At 43.2% G+C, this 26,597-nt stretch overlaps 1 protein-coding gene across 1 annotated transcript; it reads right to left on the bottom strand.

Annotated features, from left to right (window-relative positions):
* Positions 1 to 590: 590 nt before the first annotated feature.
* Positions 591 to 24,783, bottom strand: LOC104305590 (zinc finger protein 131). Its single transcript, XM_009906454.2, is given in 7 exon segments — positions 591 to 1,790; positions 4,305 to 4,435; positions 15,867 to 16,089; positions 16,192 to 16,549; positions 17,650 to 17,794; positions 22,603 to 22,704; positions 24,703 to 24,783. Coding segments are annotated over 5 exon segments (1,482 nt in total). The 5' UTR covers positions 17,784 to 17,794; positions 22,603 to 22,704; positions 24,703 to 24,783; the 3' UTR covers positions 591 to 1,154.
* Between the last annotated feature and the right edge of the window lie 1,814 nt (positions 24,784 to 26,597).

Here is a 26,597-nt window from a genome sequence, read left to right as displayed (position 1 = left end):
AACGGGGATGGACCTCCCTGCCTCACCCTGTTCCCTGCCTCCCCTCAGGAAGGTGGGGGCCCTGAGCAACTCCCGACGCTCCAGCTGAGAGGGTCTGGAGCCCGGGCTGATGGATCGCCACCGCCTTTGCTGCAAAACCTTCCTTGCTTATCTTTGCTGGACAGGCCTGGTGGCGGTGGGCTGTGATCCCACGCCTGGCTGTCATTTGCCAGGCACAGCTCCTAGCACCCCACTTATACTCTCTAGCTTCTCCCGTCCCTGCCTTTGAGACCTGCACTCTAGAAGCTACAGGCTACGCACCTTCTTCCTAGTTTCAGTTCTTTTAATGGTACAAATTACTGAAACTAGACTAGATGAGAGTTGGTGAGTCAGGAAAGGGCTCCAGCTTCTGTTTGACCTGCCCGAGCTGCCAAATGTTTGACAAGATACAAACGATTCACATTTTCATTATAAACAGCTTGCTTTGATTCTTAAATTATTTGCTATCTGCAAACACTATCATTTAAGAACAAAGTTGTTAGAAATAACAACAAAATGATCTGCATGTTACATGAACTAAGTTCTGAACATTCTAGGAGCTTTGTGACATTTTAACCAGACTGTTGAAAAGGCACAGGTTTTTTGTTCTCCAAGACCTCCAGCAACAGTTTTTTCCCCAGCCTGAAAGTTAGGTACCACTGATAGGAAACAGCAAACTGTCTGCTCAGAAAATTGGCAGGCATCTGATTGTCCACTTATATTAGAATCCACCTAATTTTACTGATTCTTCTGCCACAGATACCCTGTAAATATATAACAAGAGTTTGCTTCTATGGCAAGAGGAAAAGAGGTGAAGTTACTCTTACATGTACCCAGGAATGGTGTAACAGTGATACAAGCTACTCATCATTAAAATCTTCACAAAGCTGTCCAACTCCATGGTAGTTTCTGTTCCATGGTATTACATAAATGGGAAAGTTATTTTTCACACATGAGAGAAGTTTGGTTGTACATGAAGAAAGATAACTTTGGTCCATTTGTCCAGCTTCCTAAGGACAACATACTGGAAAGATGATCACTGACAGTTCAAAAACCAATTTAAAAGCAAACAAAAATAATCAGGTATTTTATTCCTAAACCTGCAGTGTGGTTATTTGTCCTAGTCATCCACCTTTTCATTCTGTGTGTCCACTAACTGTTGAGTTTAAGTCTTCAGCTTATTCATGATCTTCCTTATCTATATTATCTACTTGATCAATTTTATTTTCTTCTGCTTCTCCTTGATCAATACTTTCATATTCTACTTGTTCCAGGTCTGTTCCACCTACAAGTTCTGTCTGTACATCTTCCATCTGTATTTGATTTACATGCTGAACGTGTAATTGCTCCACGTGAACTTCAGCACCTTGTTCAGTCTGAATGTGTTCAACTTCCAAGTAACTAATTTGCACCTGTTCTTGCAGTTCCTCCATCTGTGTGTCTTTCACTTGACTGTTCTCCATGAGATCCTGATGCATCTGTTCCACAGTTACCTGTGCAGGATCCACTTGTACCTGAATTACTGGTAGGACATGGACTTGCTCCACTTGTTCTATTATAGTCATTGATGTTACTGGTTCAGCTTCCACTGGAAGAACCTGTTCTGTCACTATTTGTTCTGAAATATTGTGCATTTCTTTGAGATGCCTTCTCAGCTCACTACCTTGCATAAACCACAAATCACATAAGGTACAGTGGTTGGGTTTGTCACCGGTGTGTATTACTAAGTGATCTTTAAATTGATCCCAGCTGTTAAACACACTGTTACAAACCTGAAACAAAATATACAGTATGTCAAACAGTGTCAACAGAAACATGACAAAGTATAGTGCCTACTTCAGATCACAGATTTGTATAGTGTAGCTTATTGCTACTTGGATTTAAAAGTAAACAAACGACAACAACAACAAAAACAACCAACCAAACAATCCCCCCCAAAACCCAAACCACCCCCTCTCCCTCAAACAATAACAAAAACAACCCCCCCAAACCCCACATATGTTACAGATAAAACCTGAGAAGTCAGCTTCAGATGAACAAAAGACCTAATATTTATTTATTTTTAAGAATCACTGTGCCATTTGAGAGTTGTGCATACATAGGATAGCTACAAAATTTATGAGTCAGTACAGCATTTGAAAGTTTTCTTATTTTAACCTTATGTGAAATTTGCATACAGATTCATGCCCACATAGATGCCTGGTACTACAATTTTGTGTAAAAAACTATTTTTGCAATAATATTGTATGATGAAAGTGTAGTACAAACCACCCTTTTACTGAAGTTCTAGATGCAGTCCTACTAGCCAATGTTTTTCTTATCAGCTTTCATTTGTTCATGGCATTGTAAGATTTATCTGGCTATACTAAAGTCTCAATTTTGCCATTAAAAAAAAATACTTGAGTGGTTTCAGCAGATACAAATCTCTTAAAACTCCATCCCTTTTAAGTCTCTTCCAGATAAAAGTACTGCTTTCACTGCAGACATACTATTTTCACAAAGCACTTGAGTACACTGCCTTCCCTTCAGCTGACACTGAGGTAAGTAGTCTGAAAACAACACACAGAGGACTGCAGAAATGAATCAGATGCTGGGGTAGAAGAGAGAAAAGAGTAGAGTTAAGCTTGAAGTCAAGAAACAGGCTCAGGGGTCTTTGTCCATGCAAGTGTTCTTAGCTGCAGAAATAAGCATTTCACTGTTGGCAAATACTTTTGAAACATAACATTCCATCTCAATTTTCAGTAACAGAACAGAAGAATGATGTAGTATCTGGCAGGAAATAACTCTGTGTAACAGAGTTGAATATCCCCCATTTTGCTGTTGAAGTCTTAAAGCCACGTTTGTGATGCTAACAATGTGCTTTTTGTCTGCCCCCCCCGTGCTCATGATTTAGAAAGAAGTTACAACATACACTTCTTAAAATACTAACCTCATAGATAAGCACTCAAAATTACTTATTCATACATAAATTTAATGACGATCAGTAATGTCAAAGCACATAATTACTGTTCTTGCCACATATAGCCTAATCCAGTACTCAAGGCGTACAATGAAGAGCACCAAAAGTGCTCATCAAGCAAGTGCAGTTTTGTTTTCTTCTCTTTGTTCAGTGAGTCAAGATTTTATATATTCAACACTATTCAAATTTAGTTCTAAAGAGAAAAAAATTAAGAAAAAATTATCCAAGAGTTGTAGTAGGCTGAAATAACACTAACTCACATTCACAATATCTGTAACAAAGCTGTGGTGAGGTGAAGCAATTAAACCAAAGAGTTGCAAAGACAAAACAGTATCTTCAAATGAAGCTACTAGGGACAATTTTGTGTTATAGAGTAGTTCTCATGTTTAAAACTTATATTTAAGTTCAAGCTATGCTTCCAAGAATTAACTTCAGACTAGCATAACTGCTAAATGATGCAACAGCATCAGTGAAACTTCTGATTAAATTATTTGATTAGCAACACAGAATTCATTCATCTCCTGCTGTATTAATTGCTTCCTGTGAATATGATCACTGGGATTTTTTAACAAATAAAGCAAATATCCAGCAGTTTTTACTGCACAATTCAATTTAACCTTGAACCACAGCCATCCTGTGAACTGAATAAGGTGAAAGCCTTAAGAGAGGAAGAGTGTGAAGTGTGTTATTATTTATGACTATCACAGCAGTAGAGCAGCAAAATGACAAAAAAAAATGCTACAATCAACCTCAGCTCTCATATTTTCTAGCTTTTCAGAATCAACTTTTAAAATCTAAGGAACATTCTTCTGAATAGCTTTTCAAATGTCAGCTACATATAGTGACTAAGTATTCTAGCTATCCATCTACAGCATTTATATTTGCTTAAAAGACATTGCAGATTGTCATCATAAATTGGAATGACTTCCCAGACAAAGTCAATATTATTGGTATTAATCAGAAGTTCTTTGTATTTTGGACTTTAGTGAAGCATGCTCACAAGCACAAAAGGCCTAGGTCAGTGCATCAAGAACCTTGAAAAGGAAGCAGAAAGATCAGTAAGATGCAGATGAACACCTACCCAGAAGAATCTTTCTGATAAACAAGGTATTATGAAGTTCCATAGCAGTAATTCTATATTTTAAATAGAACTATTTAGATAAAATAATTTACCCTCATGTTGTGGTTGAATGCAATTTTTATAATTTATATTACTAAAAGTAGTTACTGGAGGTATAAGCCTACTCTCATTACATTTCCTTCTCAGTACTCCCTCAGCACAAGGAGGAGATATCTAGTCTCAGACTCTGCTACTTTCATTACCCACCTGACATTCGTACAGCTTCTTTCTTCCCTTTTTAGCTCCAGCTCCAGACTGACAGGCTGTTAGGTGACATTTGAGCGTGCTATTCCTAGCAAAACGTTCATGGCAGTTTGGACATTCAAATGGTTTTTCACCTGTTAAGACAGACACAGGGATTTGTGAGCATATAAAGCCAGTGAGTTTTTGGTCAGATCTCCCTTCTTCCCTTCTCCCTTTTGTGTAGGTTGATGATTATGCTGTAAAGGTAAGTCCAATTGGATTATTCTACAGAAGAGAAAGACATTCTATTTAAACTTTATTTATGTAAACAAAAGGGCAAAAACATAACGGGAAGCATGACTCTCTTTTATAAAAGACAAAACCCCATAAACAGACAACAATGTAATATAATTCCCAGTGCAACTTAAGGTACATTTAGGTTTTTATGGAAGTTAGATTACTATTCTGATGAAATATCTTAAAGAAATATCCATTATTTATCTTTTCACCTGATGATATTAACAATGAAAGACTCAACATTAGTATATACAAAGTGACACAGTAAAGAAGAAAGTATTTAAATAATAAAGTTTTATTTTCAAAAACAATAACAGCTTATGCTTGAGAGATGAAAATGAGCTCCAGAAAGTTTCCTTGACCATGAAGTAGCAATGCATTAGTGTTAAAAACAAACCTCAAAAATTTCATCTGAAGTAGTATATTTTTTATTTCCATCATCAAATAGTAACAAAAAGTAGCTAGGGTCTCTGTTTACTAATTTCATCATGCACAAACACAATGAAATGCAAGGAAATTAAAGAAATTGCAAATAGTGTGTTCCTTCTGAAATTCTGATAATTAATCTGTGGAGGTACCAATACCAACATAACTATTGAAACAAACTACTTAATGAACTCCAAAAGAGGCCGAGATATTTCTGTGAGTAACATAAGAATCTATTTTAGCTAGATTAAGAGCTTACATTTTCAAGAATGCAGCAGTTACTGACTCCTGAGATGGAAAGCAAATAAACCTGTATTTTCAGAAATAAAGAAACTGAGAAGTGCATAACTAGCTTAAAAAAGAAATCCACAAGTAGCCTATGATTCTCACATACACCTAAAGGCCACAGAAAAATGTTAAATGGCAGGAATATTTTCCTTAACTGTTATCAAAGTCTATGTTTTTGGAGACTCTCTGCTACAGGTAGGCCGCACCTTGAGTACTTGTGGTCGTTTGAGGCTGTGCCTTTAAGAACAAACACTGCTGGAACACACTGGCTAATGTTTTCGGTACTAGAACCAAAACATTCTGATATTCTAAGCGAATTTCATTGGTTGATAAACAAAAATGCAGCTTCAGATTGTAGAGCAGTTGGAATTTTTTTTTTCCTCAGTTCAGTTCGGTTTGGGAGTTGGGGGAGTGTGGTATCAGCCTGTTCTCCCTGCCTGCTGCTTCTGCGAACTGCTGGAGTTGGCCTTCAGATAAGCAAACACTAATCCTGCATGGGCTTTTGAAGCTTACTAACAACTCTTTTCCTTAGTAACTTGCCTTTCTCTCTCTCTAACCCTTTTTTGGGGAAAAAGGGAGGTAGGGGGGGAGAGAGGGGGTTCCAAGGAGGGGATCCCTCCCTCAGGGAGGGATTTTTGTTGTGTTATTTCTCTTTGCTGTGTATTTCTGTGTATATATTGTAAATACCTGTATATAACTGTATTTAAGTTTTCCCCTTCATTATTTAAAACACAGAATAGTGATTCATCTTTGCAGTGGCCTGTTCTGTGAACCACAGTAGTTTGGGTAGAACAAAGGAAAAAGGCAAAAAAGGGAAGGGAAAAAGAGAGAGGAGGGGAAAATAGAAGAAGAAAGGAAAGAGACAGTTCTGACATGCACTGGGATGGAATGAAGCCATCTTTTTATAATTTAGGTGGCAAACATCTGTCACTGATTCTATCAAACCTACTTTTAAAAAGATAATGTTTGTCCTCTATGTATTTTTAAAGGGCTGTGGTGCCCAATCAAAGTGAGAGAGCAGTGTTGGTGCAGAAATAGCTTGAATTCAAGCAGGCAGCACTTGTCCCTTTTAGTTTAATCTGAAATTTTAACATCATCCAGATGCTAGTCTGTTAAATAATAACAATTGTTACATAGCAGTAAACAGTTGAATGATGATATTGTTTTGGTTGTCCTTGTTCACAGAATGAGCTCTTCCATGCCCTGAAAAGTAGCTGTTACAATAAGCAGGTAGTATGGATGTATGTATAGAAGTAAACAGTTAGTTAACTGCTAGTTATATATGGGTATTTGCCTTTTCTCTGCCTGAAGCTTTTGTGCTCTGCCAGACAGAATACTGCTAAGTCAGAGCAACCAGTAAATGTCTATTGGATTATATTACAGGTTGGTCTAATAAAAGGTTAGAAGAATGAATGAGCAATTCTTGAAGCCACAGAAGCTGTAGTTGTGGCCAAAGAGCAGGCATTTTTGGCAGTGAACACTACGCAATTAGAATTTGAACTAAGGCTTGCAATGCTTGTTGCTAAGCAAGGTGTGCTGAGATAGGCTGGGCTCAAGAGCTGAGGGTCTGTGACTGGGACTAAGAGTCCCATGGCTCTGGCTGCCCCAGGGTGAGGGTGGTGATGCACAAGGGGATGAACAAGGATCTGGTGTAGTTCTATGATATTGTGTTATATATAACCTGCTTTCCATATATGCTTGTAAATACATAGCTTGCTCTTTCGACTGGGCTAGTTGTGGTTTCTTACTCTGTGGAGGAGGGAGAGCTAAGCCCTCTCTCAACCTACCACAGTACTGTGTCCAGTTCTGGGCCCCTCTCAGTTTAGGAAGGATGTTGACTTGCTGGAACGAGTCCAGAGAAGAGCAACAAAGTTGGTGAGGGGTTTGGAACACAAGTCCTACGAGGAGAGGCTGAAGGAGCTGGGGTTGCTTAGCCTGGAGGAGACTCAGGGGTGACCTTATTACTCTCTACAACTACCTGAAGGGAGGTTGTAGTCAGACGGATATTGGTCTCTTCTCCCAGGCAGTCAGTACCAGGACAAGAGGACACAGTCTCAGTGGATGAGGCCCTCTATAAACAGATAGGAGCATCTTTGTGTACAAAAGCCCTGTCCCTCATGGGAGATTTCAACCACCCAGATATCTTCTTGGAAGGACAACACAGCAGGGCACCAGCAATCTAAGAGGTTCCTGGAGTGTACTGATAACTTTCTCTTCCAAGAGGTAAAGGAATCCACAAGAAAAGGTACTATCCTGGACCTTGTCCTCACCAAAAAGGAGGGGCTAGTGAGTGATGTGAAACTTAAGGGCAACCTTGGCTGCAGTGACCATGAAATTGTAGAGTTTAAGATCCTCAAGGAATCAAAGTGGGTGCAAAGCAAGCTCACTATTCTGGACTTCAAGAGAGCAGACTTCATCCTCTTAAGGGATCTGCTTGACAGAGTACCATGGGATAAAGCCCTGGAGGGAAGAGAGGTCCAAGAAAACTGGTCAATATTCAAGGACCATCTCCTCCAAGCTCAGGAGCAGTGCATCTCAATCAAAAAGAATGCAGGCAAGAATGCTAGAAGGCCGGCATGGATGAACAAGGTGCTCCTGGACTTAACTTCGGCACAAAAAGAGAGTCTATAGGGAGTGGAAGCAAGAATGGGCCACATGGCAGAATTACAAAGTTGTTCTCCAAGCAGCCAGGGATCAGATTAGGGAAGCAAAAGCACAGAGATTCAAGTTTGACAAAGGGGAACATGAAGAATTTCTTCAGCAAAAGGAAGGCTAAGGAAGATGTGGGGCCTCTCTGGACTCAAAATGGAGACCTGATCATGAGGGATACAGAGAAGACTGAGGTACTCAGTTACTACTTTGCCTCAGTCTTCACCAGCAAGGGCTCTAGCCACACCGCCCAAGCTCCAGAAGGCAGATAGGGACTGGGAAATGAAAGATCCACCCACTATAAGCGAAGATCACGTTTGAGCCCATCTAAAGAACTGGAAGGTGCACAAGTCCATGAGGCCTTTATGAGATCCACCTGTGGGTCCTGAAGGAACTGGCAGATGAAGTTGCAAAGCCACTGTCCATCATATTTGAAAGGTTATGGCAGTCTGGTGACATTCCTGCTGACTGGAAAAGGGGAAATATAACCCCCATCTTCAAAAAGAGAAAAAAGGAAGATCCCAGAAACTATAGGCCAGTCGGTCCCACCTCTGCCTGTCAAGATCATGGAGCAGATCTTCCTGAAGGCTTTGCTAAGGCATATGGAAAATGAAGAAGAGGTGATTGGTGGTAACCAACTGTGACAGTTTTAGGCTGTGCCTTTAAGGAAAAGGACAGCTACTGAAACAATCTGGTTGAATGTTTTGGTGTAAAAAGGAAAACAAAGATAGTTCTAAACGAATTTCATTGGTAGATCAGTAGCAGTGTAACTTTAAGTTTAGTTTGTTTCTCAGTCTGTTTCTGTCTGAGTCCAGACAGCTGTTTCTCTTTCTGTGCTTGGTGCTGACCTTCAACTAATGAGATAAGAAACTAATTCCTTTCTTCCCTTAGCATACGCTTTAAAACTAACAGAATTGGTGCCATGGTCTAGTCATGAGGTTTGTGGTGACAGGTTGGACTTGATGATCCTCGAGGTCTCTTCCAACCTTGGCGATACTGTGATACTGCGAATTTCCCCTAACAATTACTTTTCTCTCTAACCCTTTTTGGGAAAAAAGGAGGAAGGGGGAAAAGGGGTTTTTGGGGGGACCCTCCTCTATTGAGGGGAGGGGCAGTTTTTCTGTGTTACATTCTTTGCTGTATATTTTTGTATATACTGAGCATTGATGCTCACATTCCTAAGAGCAAAGCTACTGAGGAACAGCAGCACAACCATCCTCTGCTACCAAGAATGTGCTGGGTTGAGGCAGCCCCCTCTCCCCACCACGGGCAGGAATAAAAACACTCAGACAAACGGATTGCAAAAGTGATGAAAGTTTAAATAGAAAGCGGTGAATGTTTACAGAAAACCCAAAGCGCAGTGACAAAGAAAGATCCCAAAAGCAAACCCAGAGGCATCCCATTCCCACCTGAGGGTACACCCGAGACCCTCAGGGCTCCTTCTTCCCCCTCCCTCTGCTGGGCTAGTCTCAGCTGGCCAGACCTGAGACTACCCATCCCCCCGTGGCCTTGGGCCTAGCCAGGCCCAAAGCCAGCAGACATCTCCCCCAGTTACCGGCTGACGGAGGAGGAAGAAAAGAGAAAGTGCTAGACCCCGCACTGGATCTTATAGTGGTGCAAAGAATTATGGTAGGAAATACACACAATTTCCTGCGTCCATCCCTCTGGGCTGGACTTCTGGACACATGAAATAAACACACCAGGGGGGCACCCAGCTCAAACTGCGACAACTGTATATTGTGTATATATCAGTTTAGGAAGAATGTTGACTTGCTGGAACGAGTCCAGAGAAGAGCAACAAAGTTGGTGAGGGGTTTGGAACATAAGCCCTACGAGGAGAGGCTGAGGGAGCTGGGGTTGCTTGGCCTGGAGAGAAGGAGACTCAGGGGTGACCTTATTACTCTCTACAACTACCTGAAGGGAGGTTGTAGACAGACAGATATTGGTCTCTTCTCCCAGGCAAGCAGTACCAGGACAAGAGGACACAGTCTCAGGCTGCGCCAGGGGAGGTTCAGGCTAGATGTTAGGAAAAAGTTCTATACAGAGAGAGTGATTGCCCATTGGAATGGGCTGCCTGGGGAGGTGGTGGAGTCGCCATCACTGGAGGTTTTCAGGAGAAGACTTGATGGGGTGCTTGGTGCGATGGGTTAGTTGTTTGGGTGGTGTTGGATTGGTTGATGTGTTGGATGCGATGATCTTGAAGGTCTCTTCCAACCTGGTTTATTCTATGTATTCTATGTATTCTATATTCATTGCATTTCATCCTGCTTGTAAAAATATAGCTTTTCCATCGGCTCCTCTGACTGAGTTAGCCGTGGTTTCTGGGGGGGGGGGGAAATTGAACTCTTCTCACTACCACACTGACATGGCTTCACCAAGGGCAAATCATGCCTGATGAACTTGGTGGCCTTTTATGATGGAGTTACAGCATCAGTAGATAAGGGAAGAGCAAATAGATTCGAAGGGGGAAGGGGCTGAAACCAATCCCCCCAGGCAGGAGTCTGGGGGTGATAAGCTAGAGCCAGAGGTGAAACCGGCAGCCTGGCTGAAGTGCATGTACACTAATGCACGAACTATGGGCAACAAACAAGAGGAGCTGGAAGCCTTGCTGCAGCAGGAAAGTTATGATGTAGTTGCCATCACAGAGATGTGGTGGGACAACTCACATGACTGGAGCACTGCAATTGATGGCCACAGGCTTTACAGGAGAGACAGGCAAGGAAGAAGGGGTGGAGGGGTGGCCTTGTACATCAGGGAGGCACTAGATGCCATTGAGCTGGAGATCAGGGATCATCAGGTTGAGTGCCTGTGGGTGAGAATTAGAGGGAAGGCCAACAGCGCTAACATCCTGGTTGGAGTCTGTTATAGACCACCCAACCAGGAAGAAGATGTTGATGAAGCATTCTATAGGCAGCTTAAGGCTGTCTCAAGATCGCCTGACCTTGTTCTCATGGGTGACTTCAACCTGCCTGACATCTGCTGGGATCTCCGCACAACAGAGAGGAGACAGTCTAGGAGGTTCTTAGAGTGCATGGAGGACAGCTTCTTATCCCAGGTGCTGCATGAGCCTACCGGGGTAAGGCTATGCTTGACCTCCTCTTCACCAAGAGGGAAGGGCTGGTGGGTGATGTGGTGGTGGGAGGCTGTTTAGGGGCCAGCGACCATGAGATAATTGAATTTTCAGTATTTGGTCAAGCTAAGAGAGGCAGCAAGAAGACCTCCACTCTGGAATTCTGTAGGGCAGACTTCAGGCTACTCAAGGAACTAACTCAGAAGGTTCCTTGGGAAACAGCCCTTAGAAACAAAGGGGTCCAGGAGAGCTGGGACTACTTCAAGGAAACTCTTGAAGGCGCAGGAACAGGCTGTGCCAGTGTGCCGGAAGATGAGCCACCAGGGCAGACGGCCAGCCTGGATGGGTAATGAACTTCTAAAAGAACTAAGGGAAAAAAGAGGGTGAATCATCTTTGGAAGAAAGGTGAGGCAACCCATGAAAAGTTTAAGGATGTTGCTAGGTCATGTAGGAAGAAAATTAGGGAGACAAAAGCACATTTGGAGCTTAGACTGGCCTCTGCTGTGAAGGACAACAAAAAGTCCTTCTATAAATACATTAATAGCAAGAGGAAGGGCAAGGACAACCTCCACTCCTTGGTGGACATGGAAGGGAACGTTGTAACAAAGGATGAGGAGAAGACAGAGTTACTTAACACCTTCTTTGCCTCAATTTTTTCTAGCAGGACAAAATGTTTTCCAGACAGCTGGCCTGCAGAGCTGGCAGAAGGAGTCAGGGAGCAGCATAGTCTTCCTCTGTTCCTGAAGGAGGGGGGAGTTGGTGATCTGCTTAGCCACTTGGATCCCCACAAGTCCATGGGACCAGATGGGATCCATCCTAGGGTGCTGAGAGAGCTGGCAGATGTGCTGGCCAAGCCACTCTCCATCATTTTTCAGCAGTCCTGGCTCACTGGAGACATCCCAGAGGAATGGAAGCTGGCCAAAGTGGTGCCCATCCACAAGAAGGGCCGGTTGGATGAGCCAGGGAATTATAGGCCTGTCAGCCTGACCTCAGTGCCAGGCAAGATTATGGAACAGGTCATCCTGAGTGCAATCACACAACACTTAGAGGATGGCCAAGGGATCAGGCCCAGCCAGCATGGGTTTAGGAAGGGCAGGTCCTGCCTGACCAACCTGATCTCCTTCTATGATCAGGTGACCCGCCTGGTGGATGTGGGGAGGCCTGTGGATGTAGTCTACCTGGACCTCAGCAAGGCCTTTGACACTGTCCTCCACAGCAAACTGCTGGCCAAGCTGTCAGCCCATGGCTTGGATGGGAGCACACTGCGATGGGTTAGGAACTGGCTGGAGGGCCGAGCCCAGAGAGTGGTGGTGAATGGTGCCACATCCAGCTGGCGGCCAGTCACTAGTGGTGTGCCCCAGGGATCAGTACTGGGCCCCATGCTCTTTAACATCTTTATTGATGATCTGGATGAGAGCATTGAGTCCATCATCAGTAAATTTGCTGACGACACCAAGCTTGGGGCAGCAGTTGATCTGCTGGAGGGTAGAGAGGCTCTGCAGAGGGACCTCGACAGGCTGGACAGATGGGCAGAGTCCAACGGCATGAGATTGAACACATCCAAGTGCCAGGTTCTGCACATTGGCCACAACAACCCCATGCAGAGCTACAGGCTGGGGTCAGAGTGGCTGGAGAGCAGCCAGGTAGAGAGGGACCTGGGGGTGCTGGTTGATGGTAGGCTGAACATGAGGCTGCAGTGTGCCCAGGCAGCCAGGAGGGCCAACGGCATCCTGGCCTGCATCAGGAACAGTGGGGCCAGCAGGAGCAGGGAGGTCATTCTGCCCCTGTACACTGCACTGGTTAGGCCGCACCTTGAGTCCTGTGTCCAGTTCTGGGCTCCTCAGTTTAGGAAGGATGTTGACTTGCTGGAGGGTGTCCAGAGAAGGGCAACAAAGTTGGTGAGGGGCTTGGAACACAAGCCCTATGAGGAGAGACTGAGGGAGCTGGGGTTGCTTAGCCTGGAGAAGAGGAGACTCAGGGGTGACCTTATTGCTCTCTACAGCTACCTGAAGGGGGGTTGTAGTCAGGCAGAGGTTGGTCTCTTCTCCCAGGCATCCTGTGACAGAACAAGAGGACACAGTCTCAGGCTGTGCCAGGGGAGGTTTAGGCTGGAGGTTAGGAGGAAGTTTTACACAGAGAGAGTGATTGCCCATTGGAATGGGCTGCCTGAGGAGGTGGTGGGGTCGCCATCGCTGGGGGTGTTCAGGGCGAGGCTTGACAGGATGCTTGGTTGCATGGTTTAGTTGATTAGGTGGTGTTGGATGATAGGTTGGACACGATGATCTTGAAGGTCTCTTCCAACCTGGTTTATTCTGTTCTATTCTATTCTAAATTATGTCATCTACTTGGACATGTGTAAAGCATTTGTCACTGTCCCACATGACATACTGGTCACTAAACTGGAAAAACATGGACTTGAGGGATGGACCACTCACTGGATAAGTAATTGGCTGAACGGTCAGAGAGCTGACATTAATGGCTCAATATCCAAATAGAGACCAGTGGCAAATGGCATCCCTCAGGGGTCAGTACTGGAACCAGTGCTGTTTAACATCTTTGTCAATGATGTGGACAGTAGAGCTGAATGCACCCTCAGCAAGTTTGCAGATGACACCAAGCTGTGTGGTCTGGTTGACATGCTGGAGGGAAGTGATGCCATCCAGAGGGACTTGGACAGGCTTGAGAGGTAGGCGCATGTGACCCTCATGAAGTTAGACAAGGCCAAGTACAAGGTGGGTTGGGGCAATCCCAAGCATAAATATAGGCTGGGCAACAAGTTGCTGGTTTCATTTTAAGCTTGAGATTTAACACATCTAAGTGCCGGGTTCTACATATTGGCCACAACAACCCCAGGCGGTGCTACAGGCTGGGGTCAGAGTGGCTGGAGAGTGGCCAGGTAGAAAAGGACATGGGAGTACTGGTTGATAGTAGGTGGAACATGAGCCAGCAGTGTGCCCAGGTGGCCAAGAAGGCCAATGGCATCCTGGCCTGGATCAGGAACAGTGGGGCCAGCAAGAGCAGGGAAGTCATTCTGCCTCTGTACTCAGCACTGGTTAGGCCACACCTTGAGTACTGTGTCCAGTTCTGGGCCCCTCAGTTTAGGAAAGATGTTGAGTTGCTGGAAGTTGTCCAGAGAAGGGCAACAAAGCTGGTGAGGGGTCTGGAGCACAGCTCTGTGAGGAGAAGCTGAGGGAGCTGGGGTTGCTTAGCCTGGAGAAGAGGAGGCTCAGAGGAGACCTTATTGCTCTCTACAACTACCTGAAGGGAGGTTGTAGACAGGTGGGGGTTGGTCTCTTCTCCCGGGTGGCCAGCACCAGAACAAGAGGACACAGTCTCAAGCTGCACCAGGGAGGTTTAGGCTGGATGTTAGGAAGAAGTTCTTCATAGAAAGAGTGATTGGCCATTGGAATGGGCTGCCCGAGGAGGTGGTGGAGTCACCATCACTGGAGGTGCTTAGGAAGAGACTGGATGAAGCACTTAGTGCCATGGTTTAGTTGATTAGATAGTGTTGGATGATAGGTTGGACTGGATGATCTCGAAGGTCTTTTCCAACCTGATTAATTCTATTCTATTCTATTCTATTCTAATATTAATAAATATTTAGAAATTATTTTGTATCTCCTGTGATGTGCTAGGTTGCTTCATCACCAAAATCCTTTGTCACAACAGCAACCAACATACTGTGATATTTGGGCTACTCTGTTAATCTGCCACAACCTTTTATCTCAAAATAAAAAGCTACTTCAAAAGAAAGCTACTTCTGTTAAATAGCTTGTATTTGGCTTCAGCATAATGGAGAAAAACTCCCTACTTCATAGGGAATAAGGATTTTCCAATGACTTTTTATAAATGCAACTTTTAAGGGGCTACTGGGAGTAGACTGGTTATGGTGTCATGTATCAATACTCAGCAGTCCCATACACAGTTGCAAAAAAGTTCCAATTAAAGGGCTTTAGCAAAACAACAAGCCACAAAAGAAATAGGACTGCTACACTCCATTAAATTCTTACTGATGACTCTCAACCAACATAAAAAAAAAAACATCTGAAAGATCAGGAAAATATATATTTTATATTCAGGGAGTTATCTATATAATTATCAGTACGTATTCAGATAGTACAGACTTTTCAGTGAGATGAAGAAATAGCATCTTAACTTCCCATATTATATAGAAGAAGGAGCATGAGTAATTTTGTATTCAAAAGAAGCTATCCAGATTTGAGGGGAAGAATTTACAGTAACAAAGCCTACTATAGTCACTAGAACTGTTTTGCTATGTTAATTAACAAAGAAAATGAAATCATAGATGAGATGTCAAAAGCAAGGATGAAACTTTCAAACAAGATGGTACAAGAGAGAGTTGTTAGGGGAGTATTTTATGCCTAATGCATTAATAGGTATTTGCTCAGAAGTTCTGTTAAAGGAACCCTTTGAACTGTGTATTCCACTGAGAATCTCACAGTTCAGATGATGTTTGAAAAGAAATATTTACTAGTAAAAATATGAAAATATAAGTAGCTCCTCAGTTTAGTACTTTCAAATAAACAATTTGGGAAAAAAAAATTAAAATTTAATAGACTTCAGAGAGAAGCTTCAGTAGTGCTTTCTGGGTTTAGATGGCTATTTTTAACTACCCCAATTCTTAAAGTATATATCAATGGGAAAAAAGTTAAACAAACCAACAAAACTCAATGAAACAAACAAACAAAACCCCCCAGCATTTTAGTTGTAACCAGAAGCCAAATATTCCTAGTACTTGTGTTTCCTTCAATATATTTTCTATTTTGTCAAACCATGCAAAACCCCAAAATGCTAGAGGCAAAGGCACAAGTACAGGACCATAGCAGTGCTCTTACCTGTGTGCTTCCGGAGGTGCTCTTTAAAATGTCCAAAGTGGTCAAACTGCTTATTACAATACTGGCATATATGTATCTTTTTGCCAGGTCTTTGCTTCTTGCTGGCACCACCTTCATCTAGATGGTAACTGGTAAGGTGCTGTTTCAAAGCACTCTCTCGTAGGTACCTTTTATTGCATATGTCACATTTGTAACTCTCAGTAGAGTGTGTTTTCATGTGTTCCTTAAAATGGTAAAACAATTTAAATGAACGGTTACATTTCTCACAGTGGAATAAATTCTTCATGTGTGACAGCTGAAGTTCCACAATTTCAATACCTTCTACCTGTTTGCATGAGGGATCAGTTGCACCGTCACCTTCTTGAATCTGGCATTTTGCCTCTCCCTGACGATACTTACTGGTGATATCTGCCAAAAGAGCCAAGGCAGATTCATCTGATGTACCTGTTGCCTGTAGGTACTTTATAGATTGCTCTGCAGAAGATACTTCAAGTGTTTCAGTGCTGTCATCTTCCACTTCAATTGTCCCCTCAGCAATCTCAACCTCAATTTCAACAGGCTCCGAATCTGCAGATGGCAGTGTTTCTGTGATAACATTAGAGGTCTCAGCTATCTTCCTCTTTTTTGGTTTATTTTTACCTTGCATTTGATTTGATTCTAAGGGTGATGAATTTTCTTTGTTCCTGCAAAGTATTTGCATAAACATATAAGTGTTTATAACAATTTCTGCCTGATACTGAGCTCCTGCCTTAAACACTTGCAGTTGTTTCTCAAAGAAGCTGAATGACCACATAACCTGCATGCATTTCAGAAGGTAATTTATCCTTAATCTATACTTCTTAGAGCTGTAAAATAGCATGGTTAAAATTGTGGAGCCTTTGAATTAAGGTTACTAAAGTGTTTTAAACAGCTCCACTTGAATGATATACACATCAAGAAGAAAGGCCAGTTAGCCTAATGATATAGGCTTAAGAAACTTGCAAAACTCTGTACTTGGAAAGAAAAATTCCCCAAAGGAAGTTCTTTGGACTGTCTACTCAGAAATAAGATTCATGTTCTTCCTATGCTTTTCACCTCTTAAGTTTTGGAGTATGTGCAATTGCCTGCAGTGCTTACAGCTTGTCAGAAAACACTACAGCTGTGACTTCACACAATGATTATTATAACATCTCCTTCTTCAAGTAAGCATACAGCTAACAGCTGAGGAAACAAAAAAAGCCACCAGGATGTGGAAAGAGTATTCTGGTTTAATTTTATGGGCAGATAAAAGGTGCCACAGCAACATTTTATTAAGTACTGATCCCATACAAAAAAGACTATAACAATTACATTTGTTTAAGAAGTTTAAGAGATTAATTTTGCACCAGGTTTTAAAATCACTGCTTATTCTCTTGAAAACAGAAAGCTGCATAAAATCAAAACACCAGCACAAACTTGTTAATGTGACATCATCACTGTACACTTAGCTCTCAATCAGGTGTGGGCAATCAGACAAAAGAGATGTAGCATTAGTTACTACAAAGTCACAGCCCTACAATGTCTGCAACATTTACCAACCATGTTACTTGTCATTGAGTTCCAGCCCAAAGAATGTGATACTCAATTTTTTTAGCCTTTATAATTCTGAGCCATATCTTATAGTAGAAGAGTACATGGTCCCACGCAAGTCTAGGAGGTTCCAGGATAAAGAACAGCACTGCAAAATACTGGCAGTCAGCTCTCATAAAAGGATTCTTAAAACTCTGTTTCAGCATTGGGAAGAAAAAGAGGCTTGTGCATTTACCTGATTTCAAGTGCTTTGATTGCTTCTAACATCTGTAGATATTCAGCTGCTTTCCAAACATCATTTGCTTCTTCCTCACCTTGGACCATTAGTTTTGCTGTATAGGTGAACTCAATTAGGTGACGAAAAGCCATGTTACTTACACCTGTTCACAAGCAAGAAAAACTGCTTTTTTAGCAATTCCTCAGTCTTGCACACTTGTCTGCTCATCATTTTGCTCACAATTCTTTTACAGCCAGTTTCATGAAGAGGTAGGCTCATACTGGAATTAAAAAAAATCTACTATAGAAGCATGTGAATCCAGAACAACTACAGAGTCATACCAATATATTTTTACAACTACATTAACAGCAAGAAGAGAGTCAAGGAGAATCTCCACCCTTTATTGGATGTGGGGAGGAACATGGCCATCATGGAGGAAAAGGTTGAGGTACTTAATGCCACCTTTGCCTCAGTCCTTAATAGTCAAACCAGTTATATCCTCAGGGCATCCAGCCCCCTGAGCTGGAAGACAGGGGCAGAGAGCAGAATAAATCCCCCATAATCCAGGAGGAAGCAGTTAACAACCTGATACACCACCTGGACACTTACAAGTCTATGGGGCTGGACGGGATCCACCCAAGAGTATTGAGGGATTGTGGTGGTTTGAAAGGAAAGGCTCTGCTTTCCCTCCCCCACTGAGAAAGAGACCACGGCTAAACCCAGTCGGAGAAATGAGATTATATTTTACAAGGAAACAGATTATATGTAACACAACAAATACAGGTATTTTACAATATGTACAGGAATATACAGCAAATGAACTCAACCAGAAACCAGACCCCCCACAGAGGGGGCTTCCCCCTGTGCCCCCCTTCACCCCCTACCTCCCTTCTCCCCCAAAGAGGTAGAAGAAGAGACGAGGATGGTTAGCAGGACAGGGGAAGAAGCGGACAGGTCTGTTACAGGGAGTGAGTTAGTTCTTATCTCTTGGCAAGAAGCCCAGAAGCAGATCCAGCCGAAAGGGACAGCGAAGGAAGGAAGACTGAGAGAAAGTTCCCAGCTCCCCTGGGTCCAATCTCACCTCCCACAATTCTACCAATGAAATTCGTTTAGACTACCAAAATATTTTATAAACATTTAGCCAGTGTGCCCCTTCCTTAAAGGCACAGCGTCAAATGGTCACAGGGATGCTGGCAGAGAAGGTTGCCAAGTCACTCTCCATCATTTATCATCAGTCCTGGTTAACATGGAATATGCCAGACAACTGGAGGCTTGCCAACGTGCTGGCCATCTACAAGAGCCAGGATGATCCAGAGAACTACAGGCCTGTCAACCTGACCTCAGTACAGGAGATTACAGAACAGTTCCTCTTCAGTGCACTGACATGGCACATGCAAGATAACCAGGGGATCAGACCCAGCCAGCACAGTTCATAAAAGGCAGGTTTTGCTTGACCAATGTGATCTCTTTTCATGACCAGGTGACTCACTTAGTGGATGAGGGAAAGGCTGTGGATATTGCCTACTTGGACTTCAGTAAACCCTTTGACACTGTCTCCCACAGCTGGCAGCTCATGGATTACAGGTGTATTTTTGCTGGGTAAAAAAAGTGACTGGACAGCCAAAATCAGAGAGTTCTAGTGAATGAAGCCCAGTTAGTGGCCAGTCACAAGTGGTGTTCTCCAGGGCTCACTTTTTGGGCCAATGTTGTTTAACATCTTTATCACTGATATGAACAGGGGGATTGAGTGCTCTCTCAGTAAGTCTGCAGGTGACACCAAGTTGGGTGGGAGTGTTGATCTGTTTGAAGGTAGGAAGGCTCCACAGAGGGATCTGGAGGGGCTGGCTCGATGGGTCAAAGTCAGTTTTATGACATTTAACAAGGCCAAGTGACAGGCCCTGCACTTGGGTCACAACAACCCCACACAATGCTATGAGCTTGGGGGAGAGTGGCTGGAAAGTGGTCCAGAAGAAAAGTACCTGGAGGCACTGGTTGACGACTGGCTGAACATGAGCCAGCAGTGTACCCAGGAGGCCAAGAAGACCTGTATCAAAAATAGTGTGGCCAGCAGTAGGGAAGTGATTCTGCTCCTCTGCTCAGCACTGCTGAGGCTGCACCTCAAATACTGTGTTCAGTTTTAGGCCCCTCACTACAAGGAGGACATTGAGGTGCTGGAGCATGTCCAGAGAATGGCAACGAAACTGGTGAAGAGCTTGGAGTACAAGCCTGATGAGGAATGGCTGAGGGAACTGGAGTTGTTTAGTCTGGAGAAGAGGAGGCTGAGGAGACCTCATTGCTCTCTACAACTACCTGAAAGGTTTTAATGAGGTGGGGGGTCAGTCTCTTCTCCCAAGTAACTAGCAATAGGACTAGAGGAAATGGCCTCAAGTTGCACCAGGGGAGGTTTAGATTAACTATTATGAAAAATTTCTTTACTGAGTGAGTGGTCACCCATTGGAACAGTCTGCCGAGGGAAGTGGTGGAGTCACCATCCATGGAAGTGATCAAAAAACATGTAGACATGGTATTTCAGGATGTGGTATTTCATGATGTTGCACTTGGGCAGGTGTTGATCTGCTGGAGGGGAGAGGAGCTTTGCAGAGGGACCTTGACAGGCTGGACAGATGGGCAGAGTCCAACGGCATGAGATTGAACACATCCAAGTGCCGGGTTCTGCACATTGGCCACAACAACCCCATGCAGAGCTACAGGCTGGGGTCAGAGTGGCTGGAGAGCAGCCAGGTGGAGAGGGACCTGGGGGTGCTGGTTGATGGTAGGCTGAACATGAGGCTGCAGTGTGCCCAGGCAGCCAGGAGGGCCAACGGCATCCTGGCCTGCATCAGGAACAGTGGGGCCAGCAGGAGCAGGGAGGTCATTCTGCCCCTGTACACTGCACTGGTTAGGCCGCACCTTGAGTCCTGTGTCCAGTTCTGGGCTCCTCAGTTTAGGAAGGATGTTGACTTGCTGGAGGGTGTCCAGAGAAGGGCAACAAAGTTGGTGAGGGGCTTGGAACACAAGCCCTATAAGGAGAGACTGAGGGAGCTGGGGTTGCTTAGCCTGGAGAAGAGGAGACTCAGGGGTGGCCTTATTGCTCTCTACAACTACCTGAAGGGGGGTTGTAGTCAGGCAGAGGTTGGTCTCTTCTCCCAGGCATCCTGTGACAGAACAAGAGGACACAGTCTCAGGCTGTGCCAGGGGAGGTTTAGGCTGGAGGTTAGGAGGAAGTTTTACACAGAGAGAGTGATTGCCCATTGGAATGGGCTGCCTGAGGAGGTGGTGGGGTCGCCGTCGCTGGGGGTGTTCAGGAGGAGACTTGATAGGGTGCTTGGTTGCATGGTTTAGTTGATTAGGTGGTGTTGGATGATAGGTTGGACACGATGATCTTGAAGGTCTGGTCCATTCCATTCCATTCCATTCCATTCCATTCGTGGACAGGGTGGTGGTGAGTTCACAGTTGGACTTGATGGTCTTAGAGGTCTTTCTCAACCTTAATGATTCTATGATTGTATTCTATGCCACAACAAAGATAAAAGGAAATATAAGATGGACAAAAAACTGTTTATATAGAAAAATAAAAACCCATAAATTTAAACATAAAAATGTGATCTCTCTCTCAAGAGACCTCTGAGCAGCAGGCTAGTGGAAGCTGAAGTATTGCTCCAGAAAATTGCTTCTCGACTAACAAGTAAGTATCCTGTTCTTGTACCCCAGCCAAGCCATGACCTTATTGCTCTCTACAACTATCTGAAGGGAGGTTGTAGACAGGCAGAGGTTGGTCTCTTCTCCCAGGCAGCCAGCACCAGAACAAGAGGACACAGTCTCAGGCTGCGCCAGGGGAGGTTTAGGCTGGAGGTTAGGAAGAAGTTCTACACAGAGAGAGTGATTGCCCATTGGAATGGGCTGCCGGGGAGGTGGTGGAGTCACCATCATTGGAGGTGTTCAGGAGGAGACTTGATGGGGTGCTTGGTGCCATGGGTTAGTTGATTAGGTGGGTTGGATTAGTTGATGGGTTGGACGCGATGATCTTGAAGGTCTCCTCCAACATGGTCTTTTCTTTTCTTTTCTTTTCTTTTCTTTTCTTTTCTTTTCTTTTCTTTTCTTTTCTTTTCTTTTCTTTTCTTTTCTTTTCTTTTCTTTTCTTTTCTTTTCTTTTCTTTTCTTTTCTTTTCTTTTCTTTTCTTTTTTTAATTTTTCTTCAGGAGAAGTTTCTTCCACTGACAATAGCTACCTGTATTGGTTTTGTCTGGGACAGAGTTAAGTTCTTCATGGTAGCTTGTATGGGGCTGTTTTGAATTTGTGCTGAAATAGTGTGAGCAATAACTAATACATCCCTGTATTGCCAAGCAGTGCTTACACAGAGTCAGGGGCTTTTTTGCTCCTCATGCTGCCCTGTCAGTGAATAGGTGAGAGGTGCAGAAGAAGTTGAGAGAGGACACAGCTGGAACAGTTGACCCCAACTGACCAAAGGCATATTCCATGTCATATGACATCATGCTCAGCAATAAAACTGGGGGACAGGTGTGGAGGTGAGCCAAGGGGCCATTGCTCAGGGACTGGCTGGGCATCAGTCAGTTGGCAACAGGCAACTGTTTTCATCTGCATTGCTTTTCTTTCTTGTTTTTTTTGTTATTTCTCTGTTATTTTTTTCTCTTTTCCTTACCATTACAATAATAATAAAAAACCATTTCTTTTTAATTTTTGAACTCTTTTAATCTCAACCCATGAGTTTCTTTCTCACTTTTACCCTTCAGATTCTCTCCCCATCCCACTGGTAGGGAAAGAATGAGCCTGGCTGCCTAGTTGCTGGCCAGGGTTAAACCATGACATTATCTCAGAACAACTCAAGAGCTGAGATGTAGAAAACTAATCAATATGACCAAGCATGCATTTAAACCCATACCAAGGCTACTACATTCATTTTGAGCTTGGGCACACAACTCTGAAGATTTCTATTTACATGAATTGGGCTACCTTCAATCTCCACCAAGGGCTCCTGGGTGAAATCTTGGAAGAATTTGTAGAAGAACTGGCTACAGGCAGCAAGAACAGCCTTATGAGCTTTGAAATGGTGACCTACAAAGAGGGAAAAAAATTGGCTTAGGATAACACCTTCCATACTCATAGTGCAGAATAAGTACAGATGCAGAGAACAGCTGCATAACCACCCAGTCTACAAATCTATTCCAGCAGCATATAGTCGCTTAGTATGTCTCTCTGTAACATGGGATACTACTTCAGCTAGCCTGTCCCCTCTCATGTAGACCCTTGCTGACATCACTGACCTTGCTGAAGCTCTGCAACTCAATCAGCTGGAGAACTCACTCCAGTGTATTTAACTTTTTGGATATTTATGTTATGGGAAGCTCCTCTGCAAACTTTTTCCTGCATGCCTTGGGCTCAGCTCTCAGGTTTTATCCAGGCTCTGTTTGGATTTGTGTTCTTACATACAGATGCATTTTATCATTACGTCTGTCAGCATAAAGACCCCCACAGAACAGAAGTAGATCTGCTCTGTTCCTCCTGTTTTTTAGACTATTTCCCATCATTGTGTTGGCTTCTCCCTGGTGTAGGCATGAATGTTCATAATGCGCCATGGAATAGAGGTAAGAGAAGCAACATGGATTAGAACTACATGGTTACACACACCAAAAAAAACCCACCCCCAAACAATCCAATTTTGAGCTCAACACGTGGATTCAGTAATACTAGAGCAGGAAAAAACATTCAGGATAAATTTTGTGCAAGTGTTGTCAGTGAAACTACCGTCAATTCCAGAAGAGTAATTTTTTTCTTAATTTGCGTAATTGTCTCTAATCCAGACTCTGTAAGACACTTTTCCTTCAAGTGAGTTCTTGCTATCCTTTTAAGGATCAGGTGGTACTCCATTAGCTAGGTCCATCCAATGAGACACTGCCTATCTTCCTTGAAGAGCTCATACGTTCTAAGACATGTTTGGGATAAGAAGCGATCTTAGGCGATCAATTAGACACTACCTCAATTTAAGAAGGATATTGAGACACTTGAACCTGTCCAGAGAAGCGCAACGAGGCTAGTGAGAGGTCTCGAGCACAAGCCCTATGAGGAGAGGCTAAGGGAGATGGGGTTGTTTAGCCTGGAGAAGAGAAGGCTCAAAGGAGACCTTATTGCTCTCTACAACTACCTGAAGGGAGGTTGTAGACAGGTGGGGGTTGGTCTCTTCTCCCAGGCAACCAGCACCAGAACAAGAGGACACAGTCTCAAGCTGCACCAGGGGAAGTTTAGGCTTGAGGTGAGGAGAAAGTTCTTTACATAAAGAGTTGCTGGCCATTGGAATGTCCTGCCCAGGGAGGTGGTGGAGTCACCATCCCTGGAGGTGTTCAAGAGAGGACTGGACATGGCAGTTGAAGCCATGGCTTAGTTAGTCATGAGGTGTTGGGTGACAGGTTGGACTCAATGATCTCTGAGGTATTTTCCAATCTTACTGATTCTATGATTTTCTAATGAAATAATAAACACTTATATCTCCATCTTCCATCTTTAGAGCACACAGAAAAAGGAAAATGTAAAAGAGAGAGAATAGCTCTACCCTGGTTTAAATAAATATTAAAATAGCAGGCAGATACCAGAGAAGTAAGAAGGTAATCTTATTTCAAGCTGAGTTTGGGTTTTTTTGGGGTCTTTTTTTGATTTTGTTTAAAAAAACCCAATCAAACGAAACAATCCATCAATATTTGTATAAGTTCACTGCATGCAAACAGTCAGCTCAAGTTAGGGAAAGATATATATTTTTACAATGTTTTGGAAATCCATAGACAACATGTTAAACATATACAACAGTTTCAAAGTGGGCTTCTACCTGAAAACATTTAGCCCTTTGTTTGGAAAAGCAGAAGCAAAATTATTAATCACTGCTGGAGACTCTGTTCAGCCCAAGATTTTAAATTAAACTCTGCAAGCAACTCACACACTAATACAGAACCAAGAATTTGTTAGCACCCCAGTTTGACAGCTGACCCATGACAAACTCAACAGCTTCCCAGCACAGCTTTCAGAATTCTCTGTATACCAACTGCTTCTCAGGCTTGCACATACCATCGACAATTAGAGTGATATCCGTAAACTGGTCCTGCTCACGTTGTTCATTCAGTCTATCCAAAATAACTTTATAGTGTTCAGGGAATTCCTGGATACATTCCATCATTTTCTCAGATTCCGTAGCAAAAGGACTACTCTGCAAAAGATGTGGTAGGACACTAAGAATATTGTACTACTCAGTAACATGTGCAGTCAGCATACGTGCAGTCAGGTTAGTACACAAACTAATTAGCACTTTTCAGGGACTATAAACCCAATAGAAATACCACACTGTCTTGGTAACAGGTTTACCCAATTTTAGCTGGCAGGTAAATGTTAGGGTTCATGAAGTGTGGCCTTATTCATACATATGGAAAAAAACAAATAGTCAAAGTGTGTAAGTGCATTTCTTTATTCTGCAGATTCAGCAGGGACCCACCTCCTTCAAAGCAAATACTGCAGGGATGTAACATCTCCATAGCTAACTATTCTACACCACCTCAGCAGCATAATCATAGAATACCAGGTTGGAATGGACCTCAAGGATCATCTGGTCCAACCTTTCTTGGAAAAAGCATGGTCTAGACAAGATGACCCAACACCCTGTCCAGCTGAATCTTAGAAGTGTCCAATGTTGGGGAATCCACCTGTAGGAAAATAATGGAAAAATGGTGAGGAAGATTGTAAACACACTGAAATGACTTGCACCTGGGATATTAAAACCCACATATACTAATTGTTGCTTAGTTTGTGTGCTTGACAAGTACATAAAACATCTATGTTTAGATAATATAGGTCTGTGAAGGACTTGGAGGCAGCTTATTGAACATGCTTGAGATTCCTACCCTGCTGTGGGGAAGATCTAAGCACAGTGGAAAACTATGCCTGCAAGAATCCTTGATATACAGAAGAAAGCAGAATGTTTGAAAGGGTTTTTGCTCTCTATCAAGGACTGAGCTCCACAATGCCTGTGTCCTTGTTTGTATACCTCCATCTGAACGTTGCTGTGGAGATCCCTCAGTTCATGAAGTAATGAGAATATCTACTCTTTGCATTTCATCTGTGGCTTTGCAGTTGTTCCTGCATCTTGCCTGTGCCAGCTCACATATCACCAGTTCCCTGGAGAGATTATTCCAGTATCTGGTTGTTCTCATTGTGAAAAATTTTCCTTGTGTGTGACTGTTTTAGGCTGTGCCTTTAAGAAAGGGACAGTTGCTGGAACAGTCTGGCTGAACATTTTGGTGAAATAATGAAAACAAGATATTATAAATGAATTTCATTGGTAGATAGGTAGAATGCAACTTTAAGTTTTAGTTCAGTTTGAGTCTCAGTCAGTTCTGTCTTTTTCAGCCTGTCTTTTTCAGTCTCTCTCTGAGCAACAGCTGTGCTGGATGGAGTTGACCTTGAACAGATAAGAAACTAATTCTTGCATATGCTTTGAGCTAACAAAATTTCCTCCTTAATAATTACCTTTTCTCTCTCTCTAACCCTTTTTGGGAAAAAAGGGAGGTAGGGGGAGAGAGGGGGTACGGGGGGGGGGGACCCTCCTGGATGGAGGAAGGAGTTTTGTTCTGTATTACATTCTTTGCTGTATATTTCTGTATATATTGTAAATACTGTATATTGTGTATATATCCATCTGCATTTCATCCTGCTTGTAAATATAACTCTTATCCATTTCTGCTCCTCCGACTGAGTTAGCCGTGGTTTCTTTGTGTGTGTGGGGAGAACTGAACTTACTCTCACCACCACATTTGTGTCTTATTGGAATCTTCTCAGGAGTAACTTGTATGCATTACTCCTTATCTTTTCTATATGACTCCTTGTAAAAAGTAGAAGCCACCCTTTAGATACTGGAACATGGTGAAAAGGTCTCCCCTAAGGTTTCTTTTCTCAAGGCTGAACAAACCCAG

This window comes from Dryobates pubescens, chromosome W (genome assembly GCF_014839835.1).
Source record: "Dryobates pubescens isolate bDryPub1 chromosome W, bDryPub1.pri, whole genome shotgun sequence".
Taxonomy (NCBI): domain Eukaryota; kingdom Metazoa; phylum Chordata; class Aves; order Piciformes; family Picidae; genus Dryobates; species Dryobates pubescens.
This window is presented reverse-complemented; position numbering and strand designations above follow the sequence as displayed.